The 13,863-nt window shown below is 46.5% G+C and overlaps 1 protein-coding gene and 1 long non-coding RNA gene across 2 annotated transcripts in view; one reads left to right on the top strand and one right to left on the bottom strand.

The window, feature by feature from the left end:
• Nucleotides 1-1,404: 1,404 nt before the first annotated feature.
• Nucleotides 1,405-13,863, top strand: part of TNFSF11 (TNF superfamily member 11) — a gene marked incomplete at its 5' end in the record, with an annotated part of 32,903 nt that continues 20,444 nt past the window's right edge. Inside the window, one exon of the mRNA XM_081917901.1 lies at nucleotides 1,405-1,620. Coding sequence (XP_081774027.1) covers nucleotides 1,405-1,620 — 216 coding nt within the window. The remainder of the gene's footprint in view (nucleotides 1,621-13,863) is intronic.
• On the bottom strand, nucleotides 13,504-13,819 carry LOC309374581. The gene is made up of 2 exons (XR_014170632.1): nucleotides 13,714-13,819; nucleotides 13,504-13,662 (listed from the first exon to the last, which is right to left on the bottom strand). It is a non-coding gene; the product is annotated as an uncharacterized lncRNA (long non-coding RNA).

Consider the following 13,863-nt stretch of genomic DNA (forward strand, 5'->3'; position numbering starts at 1 on the left):
AAAGCATATTCTAATCTAAACAGAAATAGGAGTGCAATGGCTTTATCAAGATCCAGGTGAAAGACTTCTGGGAAAAGATTTATAATGAATTGAAAAAAAATGCTGAAATATACATTTATAAAGAAACCAGAGGTCTTTCTTCTTGGAATAACAGGTTTGGAATTGCCCAAGAAAGATGTGAATTTATTTTTGTATGCCACAACTGAGGCTCGTGTTTTGTTAGCTAAAAAGTGGAAAACCCAAGAATTACGAACAATAGAAGAATGGCAGATGAAGATGATGGATTTTTCGGAGCTAGCCGATCTAACCGGAAGAGTCCGCGACCAGAAGAAGGAGGAACACCATGAAGAATGGAAGAAATTTAATGATTATTTAGCTAAATTTGTTAAGCTAAACTAACTGAAAACAGCTTGCTGATACTTAATTGGCTTAGGATTTTATTTAAGTGATGAATTAATATGTTTAATTTCATAATGTGAAGATTTAAGGATGTTAAAGTTAAATTTTATAAGAACTGTGATTTGGAAAACCGTTAAAAGGACATGCAATGAAATTCAACCAAGGGGAAGCGAGGAAGTCACTTAACCAGTGGCGTAGCGTGGGGGGTGCAGGGGGGCCCGGCCGCACCGGGCGCAACATCGGGGGGTTAGGGTTAGGGTTAGGGTGCGCAAATCCACGGGTTAGGGGGCGCAAATCCACAGGTTAGGGGGTGCAAATCCACGGGTTAGGGGGCGCAAATCCACAGGTTAGGGGGCGCAAATCCACAGGTTAGGGGGCGCAAATCCACGGGTTAGGGGGCGCAAATCCACAGGTTAGGGGGCGCAAATCCACGGGTTAGGGGGCGCAAATTACTTGCCTTGCCCCGGGTGCTGACAACCCATGCTACGCCACTGCACTTAACAATGTTAATAAGTGTAATTTTCAATAAGGCTATGATTTATGTTTGTTTGTCTTATGTGTTTGTTTATAATGTTGTGAAAACTATTTTTTTTTTTTTGGGAAAAATAAAATAAAAGGAGGGGGCTGGATTTCGGCTTCCACACAAGCCCCCTCCCCCTCTCCAAGTGAAAGGAGAAAAGTGAAAGCGGGGGAGAGAAAAGGGGAGTCGAGGTCCGAAGCAGCAGCAGGGAAGCTCTCTCCGCCCTGGAAGGCGATTCTGAAGTTCTCCAGGCGGGCGCAGGAGCGGATGATCCGCGACAGCGTTGCTGCTGCTGCCCCTCGACGGCTCTCCGCCCGCGGCTGCGCAGCGCCCACGACAAGCAGCCGTCGGCTTTGAGCGCGCTGCCCTCCCTGCCCGCCGGGGCGGAGCCGGTCCCGGCTGGGCGTCGCCGTCGGGCGAGCCTATAAAGGGCCCGTCGGGCGGCGCTGCGCTCCGGGCGGCAGTTTGGGCGCGAGCGCGCGGAGATGCGGCGCGCCAGCCGAGACTACGCCAAGTACTTGCGCGGCGCCGAGGAGCCGGAGGGCGCCCCGCCGCTGCCTTCCCTGCCCGCGCCGTCTCCGCCGCCCAGCGCGCAGCCCTCCGCCGCGCCCGCCTCGCGCTCGCTGCTGGCCGCGCTGGCGCTGCTGGGCCTCGGCCAGGTGGTCTGCAGCATCGCCCTCTTCCTCTACTTCCGAGCGCAGGTAAGCGGGGATCCCCGGCCAGGGATGCGCGCGGGCGCACCGACGGCGCGCGGCTCCCGGTGCGCTGGGCGGGCGCGGCTGGGGGGCTTGAGCGCAGGTCCCAGGGGAAGGCTGACCATCAGGTCAATGGCTTGTTGTTGTTGTTTAGTCGTGTCCGCCCAGTGGCGTAGCGTGGGTTATCAGCACCCGGGGCAAGGCAAGTAATTTGCGCCCCCTAACCCATGGATTTGTGCCCCCTAACCCGTGGATTTGCGCCCCCTAACAATGGATTTCCCTAACCCCCAGATGTTGCGCCCAGTGCGGCCAGCCCCCCATGCACCCCCCACGCTACGCCACTGTGTCCGCCTCTTTGTGACCCCCTGGACCAGAGCACGCCAGGCACTCCTGTCATAGCTGTCAATATTTCCCTTTTTTAAAGGGAAATTCCCTTATTCCGAATAGGATTCCTCGCAAGAAAATGGAAAAATCGACAGTTATGACTCCTGTCTTCCACTGCCTCCCGCAGTTTGGTCAAACTCATGCTGATAGCTTTGAGAACACTGTCCAACCATCTCGTCCTCTGTTGTCCCCTTCTTCTTGTGCCCTCCATCTTTCCCAGCATCAGGGTCTTTTCCAGGGAGTCTTCTCTTCTCATGAGGTGGCCAAAGTATTGGAGCCTCAGCTTCAGGATCTGTCCTTCCAGGGAGCACTCAGGGCTGATTTCCTTCCGAATGGAGAGGTTTGATCTTCTTGCAGTCCGTGGGAGTCTCAGGAGTCTCCTCCAGCACCAGAATTCAAAAGCATCAATTCTTCAGCAATCAGCCTTCTTTATGGTCCAGCTCTCACTTCCATACATCACTACTGGGAAAACCATAGCTTTAACTATGCGGACCTTTGTTGGCAAGGTGATGTCTCTGCTTTTTAAGATGCTGTCTAGGTTTGCCATTGCTTTTCTCCCAAAAAGCAGGCGAGGTCAGTGGCTAGCTTGGGCCAAAAGGGGGTGATGCGCCGTCGGGTGTGTTTATAAACCCTCTGAAAAGCACATGTAGCTTTTTATTTTTAACAAGACGTTCAAATTCACTGCTTGTTGAGTAGCGCCTGTTTAACTGGAACGAGGATGAGGTTTGTTTCAGGCAACGCTACTCCGTGGCTGCCGTCGAACTTGAAGGTGGCAAGTTCAAGCTTAATAGTTCATAGAATTGTAGAATTTGAAATGACCAGAAGATCATCTAGTCCAGAGTTTCCCAACCTTGTGCCTCCAGCTGTTTTTGGACTACAATTCCCATCATCCCTTGCCACTGGTCTTGCTAGTCAGGGATGATGGGAGTTGTAGTTCAAAAACAGCTGGGGGCACAAGGTTGGGAAACACTGATCTAGTCCATGGGTAGGCAAACTAAGGCCCTGGGGGCTGGATCCGGCCCAATTGCCTTCTAAATCTGGCCCGTGGACTGTCCAGGAATCAGCATGTTTTTACATGAGTAGAATGTGTCCTTTTATTTAAAATGCATCTCTGGATTATTTGTGGGGCCTGCCTGGTGTTTTTACATGGTAGAATGTGTACTTTTATTTAAAATGCATCTCTGGGTTATTTGTGGGGCATAGGAATTCTCCCCCCCTCAAAATATAGTCTGGCCCCCCACAAGGTCTGAGGGACAGTGGACTGGCCCACGGCTGAAAAAGTTTGCTGACCCCTGATTTATCCAACCCCTGCAATACAGAAATATGCAGTTGTCCCATAAGGGCATCGAACCTGCAACCTTGGGGTTATCAGCACCGTGCTGTAACCAACGGAGCTTAGAAAGTTGCATCCAACCCACAAGCTTCACAGCTTTCCATTAAGTCGGGAAAAGGCAGAGGGAAGAAGGAGCTGCTACTGAGAGCTTAAGGATGCTAGGGCATGGAACTTCAGCTTTGATTTTTGCTGATCAGTTTGGTAACTCATGTTTAGAAACTTTAAGGGCATCATGGCTGCCGTACAGCTGGAAGCGAGTTGCTTAGATGTTTTGGAAACTGGAAAGACAGAGATGTAAATGTCTCATGGAAAAATAATAACCTGGGGATTGCTGGTGAACCTTAGCTCTGAAACCGTGTGGCTGTCAGCTCAAGATCAAGGTAGCAATCCACTTTAATACAATTGTGATTGGTTACTGTGGGGCTGGGATTGTGCCCAGACATGGATCTAGTAACTTTCTTAATGCAGAGAGAAAGCCAGCCCAAACTGATTCTTATTGCATTTATTTTGGGAAAGAGCTGGATTTTTAAGACTGGTGTCTGTTTAAAAAATTTTATTTCTTAATCCTGGGAAAAGAATAGGTACTGCTGAATAGATTCAAGAAGAGAGGTTCCAGAAATGCCTTATTTCATCTCTGAAAGAGAGAACCTCACACCACAGAAATCTAGAAAATAAAGAGGGGTTTGTTGTGGGCAGCACATATATATCTGCATTGTCGGGGTAGAGGAGGATGCTTGTAGCATCGGCTTTCTGGTGGTTTATGCTGTGGTGCTGAAAAGATTTTTCTTTCTTTCTTGGAAATTACCCTGTGCATTGGTTGAGTTCGCTTTTGTTGTTGTTTTGGCTTAGCGTTCTGAAATTTCTCAAAGGAAGTTAGAGGCTGATGTTTGCTCTTATCTCCCCAGAGGTAGAAGCAAATTCTGGTTTTGGGTTTCTCTTGTCTTCCTGACGAACGAAACGTTTCTTAGTAGTGCAAGGCAGTAATGCTGCGCTGTAGAAACGTTTGTACAAATGTTATAGAATAAATGCAAGGGAGATTTCCCCCTTGGGATATTAAACCGCTTGCCTTACAACAAGACAAAAAGCATAAATATTGGGATTCCACCCAGGTGGCTCCTTTTAAGCTTCAAATAACCACCCCAATCTAGGATGTGACCATTCTGTTGAAGCTCAGTAGTCTGGATCTGGTCAGTCCTGGCTATTTCAAGGAAAGCACATTGAGCTTCATGATGGAAGGAGCTCAAGAGGGGTGTACATGGCTCTTTTCCTCCCCATTTCACCCTCACAACAAGCCTGCAAGGTAGGTTAGGCTTAGGGATGGTGGCTAGCCCTAGATTGCCCAGGGAGCTTCATGGCTGAATGGGGATTCGAACCCTTCTTTCCCAGGCCCTAGTCCAACACTTTAACCATTATGCTCTTGTATATCTTGGGTATTCATCTGTTAGCTCATGTAAATCACTTCACTGAAACTTGCGGTCTTCACAGATGCGTCAGTATCTTAAATGAAAGGTCCGCCCCTGCTCAGTATTGGATTTCTGAGGATGATAATGTTGACTGTCTGTGCAACTGCAACTGAGATGTATTAAGGAAGTAACCTGATGCCCCATCCAACTCAGTGGGGTTTACTTTTGAGTAAGGCTTCCCTTTATCTGCCATGCTTCGGATTGGGCTGCAAGTATTTCTTCATCCGCTACAGCTTCCATTCACAAAACCCCTTTTAAGCCGCCAAATGTGCAATTACACCAATGTCAGCTGTGCCATATACATTGCATCTAGATTAACTGGCGGCCGCAAACCCAGGGAGTCAACATCTGTGTCCCGGAAAGGCAGTTCAGTTGGGTAAGACAGCCTTGTGAATGTGGAATTGTCAAGTAGATAATATTTTCTCATTGACAAAAAGCATTTGATAACTTAAAGTTGGAGTCTTTTCCTTTGGGCTTTCATTTAGTGCCTCGGAACGCATGCAAACTAAACGCCTGGTGTCCCTGCGTTGCTGTAGCCCATGTGGTGCTGGCCAATCATTTTGGATGATGGCATTTTTAACTCCAGGCTGGCCAAAGCGGACGGCAGCTTTTGTCCAAAATATCTGCAGGGCATCATGTGGACTCCCTCTTCTGCAGCCCATTGGTTTTAATCTGCAACTCTGCACATCGGGACGCGGGTGGCGCTGTGGATTAAACCACAGAGTCTAGGACTTGCCGATCAGAAGGTCGGTGGTTCGAATCCCCGCGACGGGGTGAGCTCCCGTTGCTCGGTCCCTGCTCCTGCCAACCTAGCAGTTCGAAAGCACGTCAAAGTGCAAGTAGATAAATAGGTACTGCTCCGGCGGGAAGGTAAACGACGTTTCCGTGTGCTGCTCTGGTTTGCCAGAAGCGACTTAGTCATGCTGGCCACATGACCCGGAAGCTGTACACCGGCTCCCTCGGCCAATAAAGCGAGATGAGCGCCGCAACCCCAGAGTCGGCCACAACTGGACCTAATGGCCAGGGGTCCCTTTACCTTTACCTACACATCAACATTCTCCAACTTTGTGCCCACAGACATTTGGGCTGCAACTTCCATCCTTGCTGATCCTTGGCCACACTCACTGGGGTGAAGGGAGCTGCCGTCTAATAAATATCCGGAGTGTTTGCAGAGCTCGGGGCAAATCACTCGCTGTTTCTTTTGTTCCCCACGTCCCTCCCCCTTCTTGGGTATGGTGGCAGCACCCTCACCTGCCTTCCAGGCTTGTTTGGGCTGTTGCAACAGTGAAGCCCCACAGTTTCCCATTTTTTTCTTTTGCAGGAGCACTGCCTCCAAGGTTCTCCCTCTCCTCTTCCCCCCTTACCTTGCTTTATGAAGAAAGGAGGTGAAAATCCTGTCTGGGTGGCCAGGAAGTGTCCTGGCTGTCCTGGCAGTGCCTCCCCCCACATGCAAGGCTTGGGATTTTATTAGATGGGGCGACCCTAACAGCACATGATTTTCTAAGTGCCTTCGGGACAGTCCTGGGTACCAGTGTTTGGGGAAGGATGAGGTTCCGAGGTTCATATCTGATTAATTAAAAAACCCCCACCTATTTCTGAGGTGTGACTCTCTTTCCACCGGGACAATAAAATTGCACATTTGGGTTTGACTCTGGTTCAGTTCACCGGTACTTTTTAACAACTCTGTCCTTAAGCACTAACCTTAAAAAATGGTTTGTTTACTGGTGCCTCAGAACAATTTCAAATGGGTTGATACAGGCCTGAACGAGCTACGTAAAGATGAGCCACCAGACGTGAGTTGTGGGCTGGGCCCTGTTTTCAGAGCCTTCTCTGTCTGGGCAGTTCCTGGCAGCTAGTCAAAGCAGACCGCCAGCCGAGTGCCTGGTGGGCTCAGCAGGTCAAAAGTTGTGCAAACTTGGCTTAATCACAGAGGTCTTGCCATTGGAATGCAAAGTTCATACAGTGAACAATATTGTAACTTGGAGAAATGCTATCTGCGTTCTGTAATTTTATAGCTCTGTCATATTTGTCCACTAGAGCACAGAATGATTTTCTTTCTACATGCTAGAAAAAGAGGTTGAGCTCAAATCACGTTTTTATTCGTTTTGGCTCTCTCAGCATCAAATAACAGCCAGTGTAGTTTAACAAGCAGGCAACAAACCATTTATGCTAGTCTGTAGCACAGCCACATACAGAACACCATGTGCTGTTAGGGTCGCCCCATCTAATAAAAAATAGGGAACCGAGAAAGGAAGAGAGTGGCTGGTGGGAAAGACCTTTGTGTACCTTGCTCTGCAGATAAGCAAGAGTCTGAGTCTTTTAAGCTGCCTCCCTAAGCATAATTTAACTTCTGGAAGCCAAAGATGACCAACCAGTTTAGATGGCTTTACAGAAGAATTAGAATCACCTGCTCCATTAATGTCAACCGTATTTGAATGAAATATCCATGTTAAATGTATAAACAACAAGACAAAGAAAGAGAGAGAAATTACTCATGTTAAGAGGCAAATGATGATGATGATTTTATTTTATTACTCACTTTTCACCCTAAGGTCCTGGTGTGGGTTGCAACCGCAATACAACATCAAAAACAGCTAAAAGATTTCGTAGCAGTAATATACACTTTGGACGTTCATACTTGGAAGAAGTTGAATATGGACCATTTAACTGCCATTGCTGATGGCTTTTACCAGACCTCCAGGGGAATGTCAGCACTGGATTTAACTGGGGCAGAGTCCACAGGCGACTGTTGGAAATGGTGTACTAGCATGGAAAGACCCTCGCCTGAACTGGCAAAGCAGTTCTTAGGCTTTTATTTTCACTTTGTCTGAGGTGAGGCACACTGATAAAATATCTAGGTCAGGCGTTCCGAAACTCAGCCCTCCAGCTGTTTTTGGACTACAGTTCCCATCATCCCTGACCACTGGTCCTGTTAGCTAGGAATGATGGGAGTTGTAGTCCCAAAACAGCTGGAGGGCCGAGTTTGGAGACGGCTGATCTAGGTAGAGACCTGAGTCCTGCCTTGCATCTTGGAAATTTGCACACTAATTCAAATTCACAGTCTGAACTAGCCAGAGATTTACTCAGTTCTTCATTTGGAGTAAAATTCTTTAGAAATTTCACATTGGTCCACAGTGTCGTTAGATTTCAGATTTTAATGATCTCTGTCCTCATCTGAGAGAGGTAGTATGTCCAGGAGATGTGAGAACCAATGCTCCAAATCCACTGTCCTTGTCCTCCTGCAAGGATGGAAATTTGTCATGCTCTTAAACATCCTGTTCATTTTTAGGTCCAAGCTGAAGGACTAGTGGCAAGGACTAGGGGCAGAGGGGATGAGACCGACAATAAGATTCCTGTCTTCAAGGGTCATCCAATGTGTCACTTAAGAATGGAAGGAAAGAAGGGAGTTGTTTTGGCACAGAGATGCTACCCATCAGTTTCTGTGCATATTTCAATGTTTGTGCAGTTTAATGCTTCCTTCCATGTTAAATACGACTTGCTGGAGTATCCGTGATTCTTGTATCTTTGTCCTCAGTGTCTGGTCCTCAAAAGTATACTGCAACTGAATTTAGAAAGCATTTTGTCAACAGCTGCCTATGATTGTGACTTGTGCTGCATCATGTATGTTCCAGAAATCTAGACAGCAACATAAGCTTGAACAACTGTAGTGTGGCATTAAGAGCAAATGCAAGGTTAAAGGTAAAGGTAAAGGCACCCCTGCCCGTACGGGCCAGTCTTGACAGACTCTGGGGTTGTGCGCCCATCTCACTTAAGAGGCCAGGGGCCAGCGCTGTCCGGAGACACTTCCGGGTCACGTGGCCAGCGTGACATCGCTGCTCTGGCGAGCCAGAGCCGCACACGGAAACGCCGTTTACCTTCCCGCTGGTAAGCGGTCCCTATTTATCTACTTGCACCCAGAGGTGCTTTCGAACTGCTAGGTTGGCAGGCGCTGGGACCGAGCAGCGGGAGCGCACCCCGCCGCAGGGATTCGAACCGCCGACCTTTCAATCGGCAAGTCCTAGGCGCTGAGGCTTTAACCCACAGCGCCACCTGCGTCCCAAAATGCAAGGTTGCAGCCAAGATAATCTCCCTTCTGCCTTTAGCAGCACTTAGATCAGGGGCCAGCAACCTTTTTTCAGCCATGGGCCGGTCCACCATCCCTCAGACCATGTGGTGGGCCAGACTATACAGTGGTACCTCGGGTTAAGTACTTGATTCGTTCCAGAAGTCCGTTCTTAACCTGAAACAGTTCTTAACCTGAAGCACCACTTTAGCTAATGGGGCTTCCTGCTGCTGCCGCGCCGCCGGAGCACAATTTCTGTTCTCATCCTAAAGCAAAGTTCTTAACCCGAGGTAATATTTCTGGGTTAGCGGAGTCTGTAACCTGAAGCGTATGTAACCCGAGGTACCACTGTATTTTTGAGGGAAGAAAATGAACGAATTCCTGTGCCCCACAAATAACTCAGAAATTCATTTTAAATAAAAGCACACACTATACTCATGTAAAAACACACTGATACCTGGCTCGTCCACAGGCCAGATTGAGAAGGCGATTGGGTCTCATCCGGCCCCTGGGTCTTAGGTTGCCTACCCCTGACTTAGATGCTGGCCCCGAAGCCCATTCAGAATATGTAGCCTTTTTCTGCCACCTCCACCACAGCTGCCTCAAGTTTAGTAACTTTTATCTGTTTCATGTTTGATGCATTTTTCTTAATTTCACCAGTTGCCCAGTCTTTTGCAGGTTCTTACTATGGTTCAAGTACAGAATATAAAATGTATTTGCCACCTGTTAGCCACCAAAACTTTCTGACATGCTTTTAACTACATACAACACTACATCTTTGGCTTTTGGTAATTATAGTATTGATTATGATTGTTCACCTTTGGTTCAACAACTCCCCCCTTTTGCTATATTCCCTGTTTCCCAGTCTGCGGAAAGTTTACACACGCGACCTTAAACTGGTTGATGAAGTTTGGTAGCTAGCAAGCAACGCCTAAATCTTAATAAAATTCTCATAAACATTCCTTGTCTTGCTGAAGTTGTTAGCTAGATTGTGTAGGCACATTTGCGATGGTATCGCTCACACGTCCCTCTGTTGCTGTCGCCTCCTGCCTGCCTGCCCATGCTGGGCTTCCGTCCAACATGGCTTCATATGGATCTAGTAGATCTGATTTTAAGAGTTTGAGCTACAACCCTCCCAACTTTTTCCAGCTTGCGGTGGGTAGTTTAAAGCCCTTCCCTCAGCCAGCTGCAAAGTTGGTGATATTTTTTGAATGTCTTCTTGTTGTTGTTGTTTAGTCGTGTCCAACTCTTCGTGACCCCATGGACCAGAGCACGCCAGGCACTCCTGTCTTCCACTGCCTCCCACAGTTTGGTCAAACTCATGCTAGTAGCTTCAAGAACACTATCCAACCATCTCGTCCTCTGTCATCCCCTTCTCCTTGTGCCCTCCATCTTTCCCAACATCAGGGTCTTTTCCAGGGAGTCTTCTCTTCTCATGAGGTGGCCAAAGTACTGGAGCCTCAGCTTCAGGATCTGTCCTTCCAGTGAGCACTCAGGGCTGATTTCCTTCAGAACGGATAGGTTTGATGTTCTTGCAGTCCATGGGACTCTCAAGAGTCTCCTCCAGCACCATAATTCAAAAGCATCAATTCTTCTGCGATCAGCCCTCTTTATGGTCCAGCTCTCGCTTCCATACATCACTACTGGGAAAACCATAGCTTTAACTATACGGACCTTTGTTGGCAAGGTGATGTCTCTACTTCTCAAGATGCTGTCTAGGTTTGTCATTGCTTTCCTCCCAAGAAGCAGGCGTCTTTTAATTTCATGACTGCTGTCACCTTCTGCAGTGATCATGGAGCCCAAGAAAGTAAAATCTCTCACTGCCTCCATTTCTTCCCCTTCTATTTGCCAGGAGGTGCTGGGACCAGTGGCTATGATCTTTGTTTTTTTGATGTTGAATGTATAGCGGCATCAAACTTTTAAAGCGTTACATATGTGGGTCCCCCTCCCCTCCCAGGATTTTTGAAGCCCAGATTTTGCCCTGAATTCACTCTGTGTTAGAGCTTAGCTCCGTTCTTCAGGGCCATCTTGTAGCTTGAGGTCTTGGTTTATGAAAATCTTAACCACATGTGAAACCATACACCAGAGTGAAAAGTGCATGTTGTTATCTCAAACAGGAAACAGAATGGCCCTGTGAATCTCAACCAGGAAGCTGTGGTTGCTTACCTGTTTTTGTATTTTGCATGAGTAAGAGTTTTTACTGTGCTAGAGAAAGTGGAACATGGGTGAAACTCTGAGGACTGGTTCACACAGTTGTTTTCAAGGACCCAAAACACTCTACATGGTTGACCTTGAGTACCTATGTTTGGTGATCCCACAGCAGTAGATGAATGCACTGCTTTCCATTGTTTTGTTTTATTTATGAGTTACTTCCTATGAGACATAACAGTAAATATACCGTATTTTTCGCTCTATAACACGCACCAGACCATAACACGCACGTAGTTTTTAGAGGAAGAAAACAAGAAAAAAATATTCTAAATGAAATAGTGGATATATAATTTTTGTGGTTCATGCTGTGGCCACAGACATGTGATCTGACAGTGAGTTTGGAGTAGCCCAATGCAAAAATCCTGAGGATCCATGTGGATCCATGCTTTGTAACCACAGAGGAGGGAAGGAAGGGGAACCATAGATCCTCTGCTCATGACTGCAGCAGATCCCCCCGCCACCCGCAGGCATTCGCTCCATAACACGCACAGACATTTCCTCTTACTTTCTAGGAGGAAAAAAGTGAGTGTTATGGTGCAAAAAATACGGTATATAGAAAACAATTGCTTATCTAAAAACAGCCAAAATAATTACATATATAAAAACATTTTAAAACATATGGACACACACACACACACACACATATGCCTGTGGGAGCAATTCTTTGCACAATAAAACAAGCTGCTTCAGGTTAAGGATAAAGAACACCAGGTCCAAACTCTGTACAGCAGTGGATCCTTTTGGGAATTGTAGGGACAGAACTACACAAACAGTATAGAAATTTATTCATGTATGCAACTACAGTGGCAAGAAGACGTCCCAGCAAAAGAAGAATGGATAACAATATTTAATGAATATGCAGAAATGGCAAAACTTACTGGAAAAATAAGAAATTAAGATAACAAACTTTTTATAAAGGAATGGAAATGGTTTATTGAATATTTACAAACTGTAAACAGATAAGAACATTGGCAGGATTATTGTACAGTGGTACCTTGGTTTACAACCATAATCCATTCCGGAGGATCCGTTTGTAAACCAAAACAGGTTGTAACCCAAGGCGCACTTTCGCCAATGAGGCCTCCCCCCAAATTTATTCGTAATCTAAAAAAAGGGTTGTAATCAATAAAACAAGGTACCACTGTAATGATCTGCAATTTTATAAGAGTATATAGTATATTTAAAGTAGATGAATAAGTGAGCAAATTAAGTTAATTTGGATATGCAGAAAATGTTAAAAATAAATTTAAGGAACCGCAGAAAGAGGGGGAAGGAAGTCAAGTTCTGAAACGTTAAAATGATTGTAAAATTCTTGAAATGTATAAAATTGAAAAGCATAAGTAAAACAACAACAACAACAACAACAACTCTTCTTCAGCAGTGGGGCAGCTGCTGGTAAGTCAAGCCTTTAGTCGTTTTAGTTACACCAGCTTTTGCCAGCGTAACTTTTACTGAGTTGCCAGGTCATGTGGCCAAGCAGAAGGGGCTTAGGATCGATCCTAACTTGCCCCTCTCTGGTCCCACCACACACACCCAGGACCACGGGTGCATTCTAGAGCTGCCCAATCAGCATGCAAGGGGAGCTTCTCGGCCACCGAGAAGAAGTCTTCTCGCCAGTGCTATTCTTCCTAGAAAAAGAGGTGCTGGAACTCACCATGAACGTCTCACTCGTTCTCTTATCATGGCAATGGCGCCCGCCTGAGAGTGCCGCAACTGAGTTCTGACTGCAAAAAAGCCCTGTCTGTATCTATCTATAAATATTAGTCGATGGGTAGATAGATACATAGAGTGGGTGGCCGTGGGTGACCTTCTGCCATGGATACTTTAGTTGGAATTCCTGCATTGCAGGGGGTTGACTAGATGACTCGTGGAGTCCCCCTGCAGTTACATTGTTGTGTATTGAGTCAAAGGATTTTATATCTGTATTATTATTGTCTGTATTTGCATTAGGGTAAAGTAACTGCCTTTTGGTTCCAGAGGGTACAGCTACTATTGGTTCATTTAAGCTGCTGTATTTGGATCCTTTGTCTTACTGGTTTCCTCCAAAAGGCAGGACTGTGATTGCCTGATATTCATCCCTCCAAAATGTATCCTTTCTAGCTAGTTCCCTGTCCCTATAAATGTAGTTCTCCCCTCCTCAGGTCTCAGTCTTGTTTGCTTTAATAAAGAAGTGTTACTAGAGAACTGTCTCCAGCATATTATGTCAAGAGAGCTGAAATCACAAACCCCACGTCACAACAACATGATAGCAGGAGGTCCTTCGGAAGGCAGGGGCAACCCATTGTGAACAATGAAACATTAAGGAAAACACTACTTGAGTCTGTTGTAAACAAAAATCTGCCCTTTCTCCCATTATGGGGTATCCAAGAGCCCATATAGAGTCCTTACGTAGGTTCCCTATTGGTAGGAGAAAATAACAGAGGCCAACCAGAGAATATTGAGAAGCAAAGCAGCTAGTAAGCCTGATCTTTATTGATCTGTTGCAACAGGGTCCTCACTCACCACATGCAGGAGGGAGGAGGAACCCAGAACAATGATGCGCAAGGCCTTATATAGACATTTTAAATTCCCTGCCCTGGAGCTCAAGACCACCCCTCCATACATCATACATACATCACGGAAGGGGTGAAACCTAAGACCACCACCCAGATACATCATACCTACATCACAGAAAAGGCGGTCTACAGCAGAAATCTGAGTGACTTGTTTATCTCATCTGACAGGTTACCTGTTTAATGGTCACTTGATTGGATTGCCTGGGAAGCCTGGCCAGTCTTTTGTAATGATAAATACTT

The sequence above is a fragment of the Podarcis melisellensis genome, assembly GCF_964234715.1.
Source record: "Podarcis melisellensis genome assembly, chromosome: 7".
Lineage (NCBI taxonomy): Eukaryota > Metazoa > Chordata > Lepidosauria > Squamata > Lacertidae > Podarcis > Podarcis melisellensis.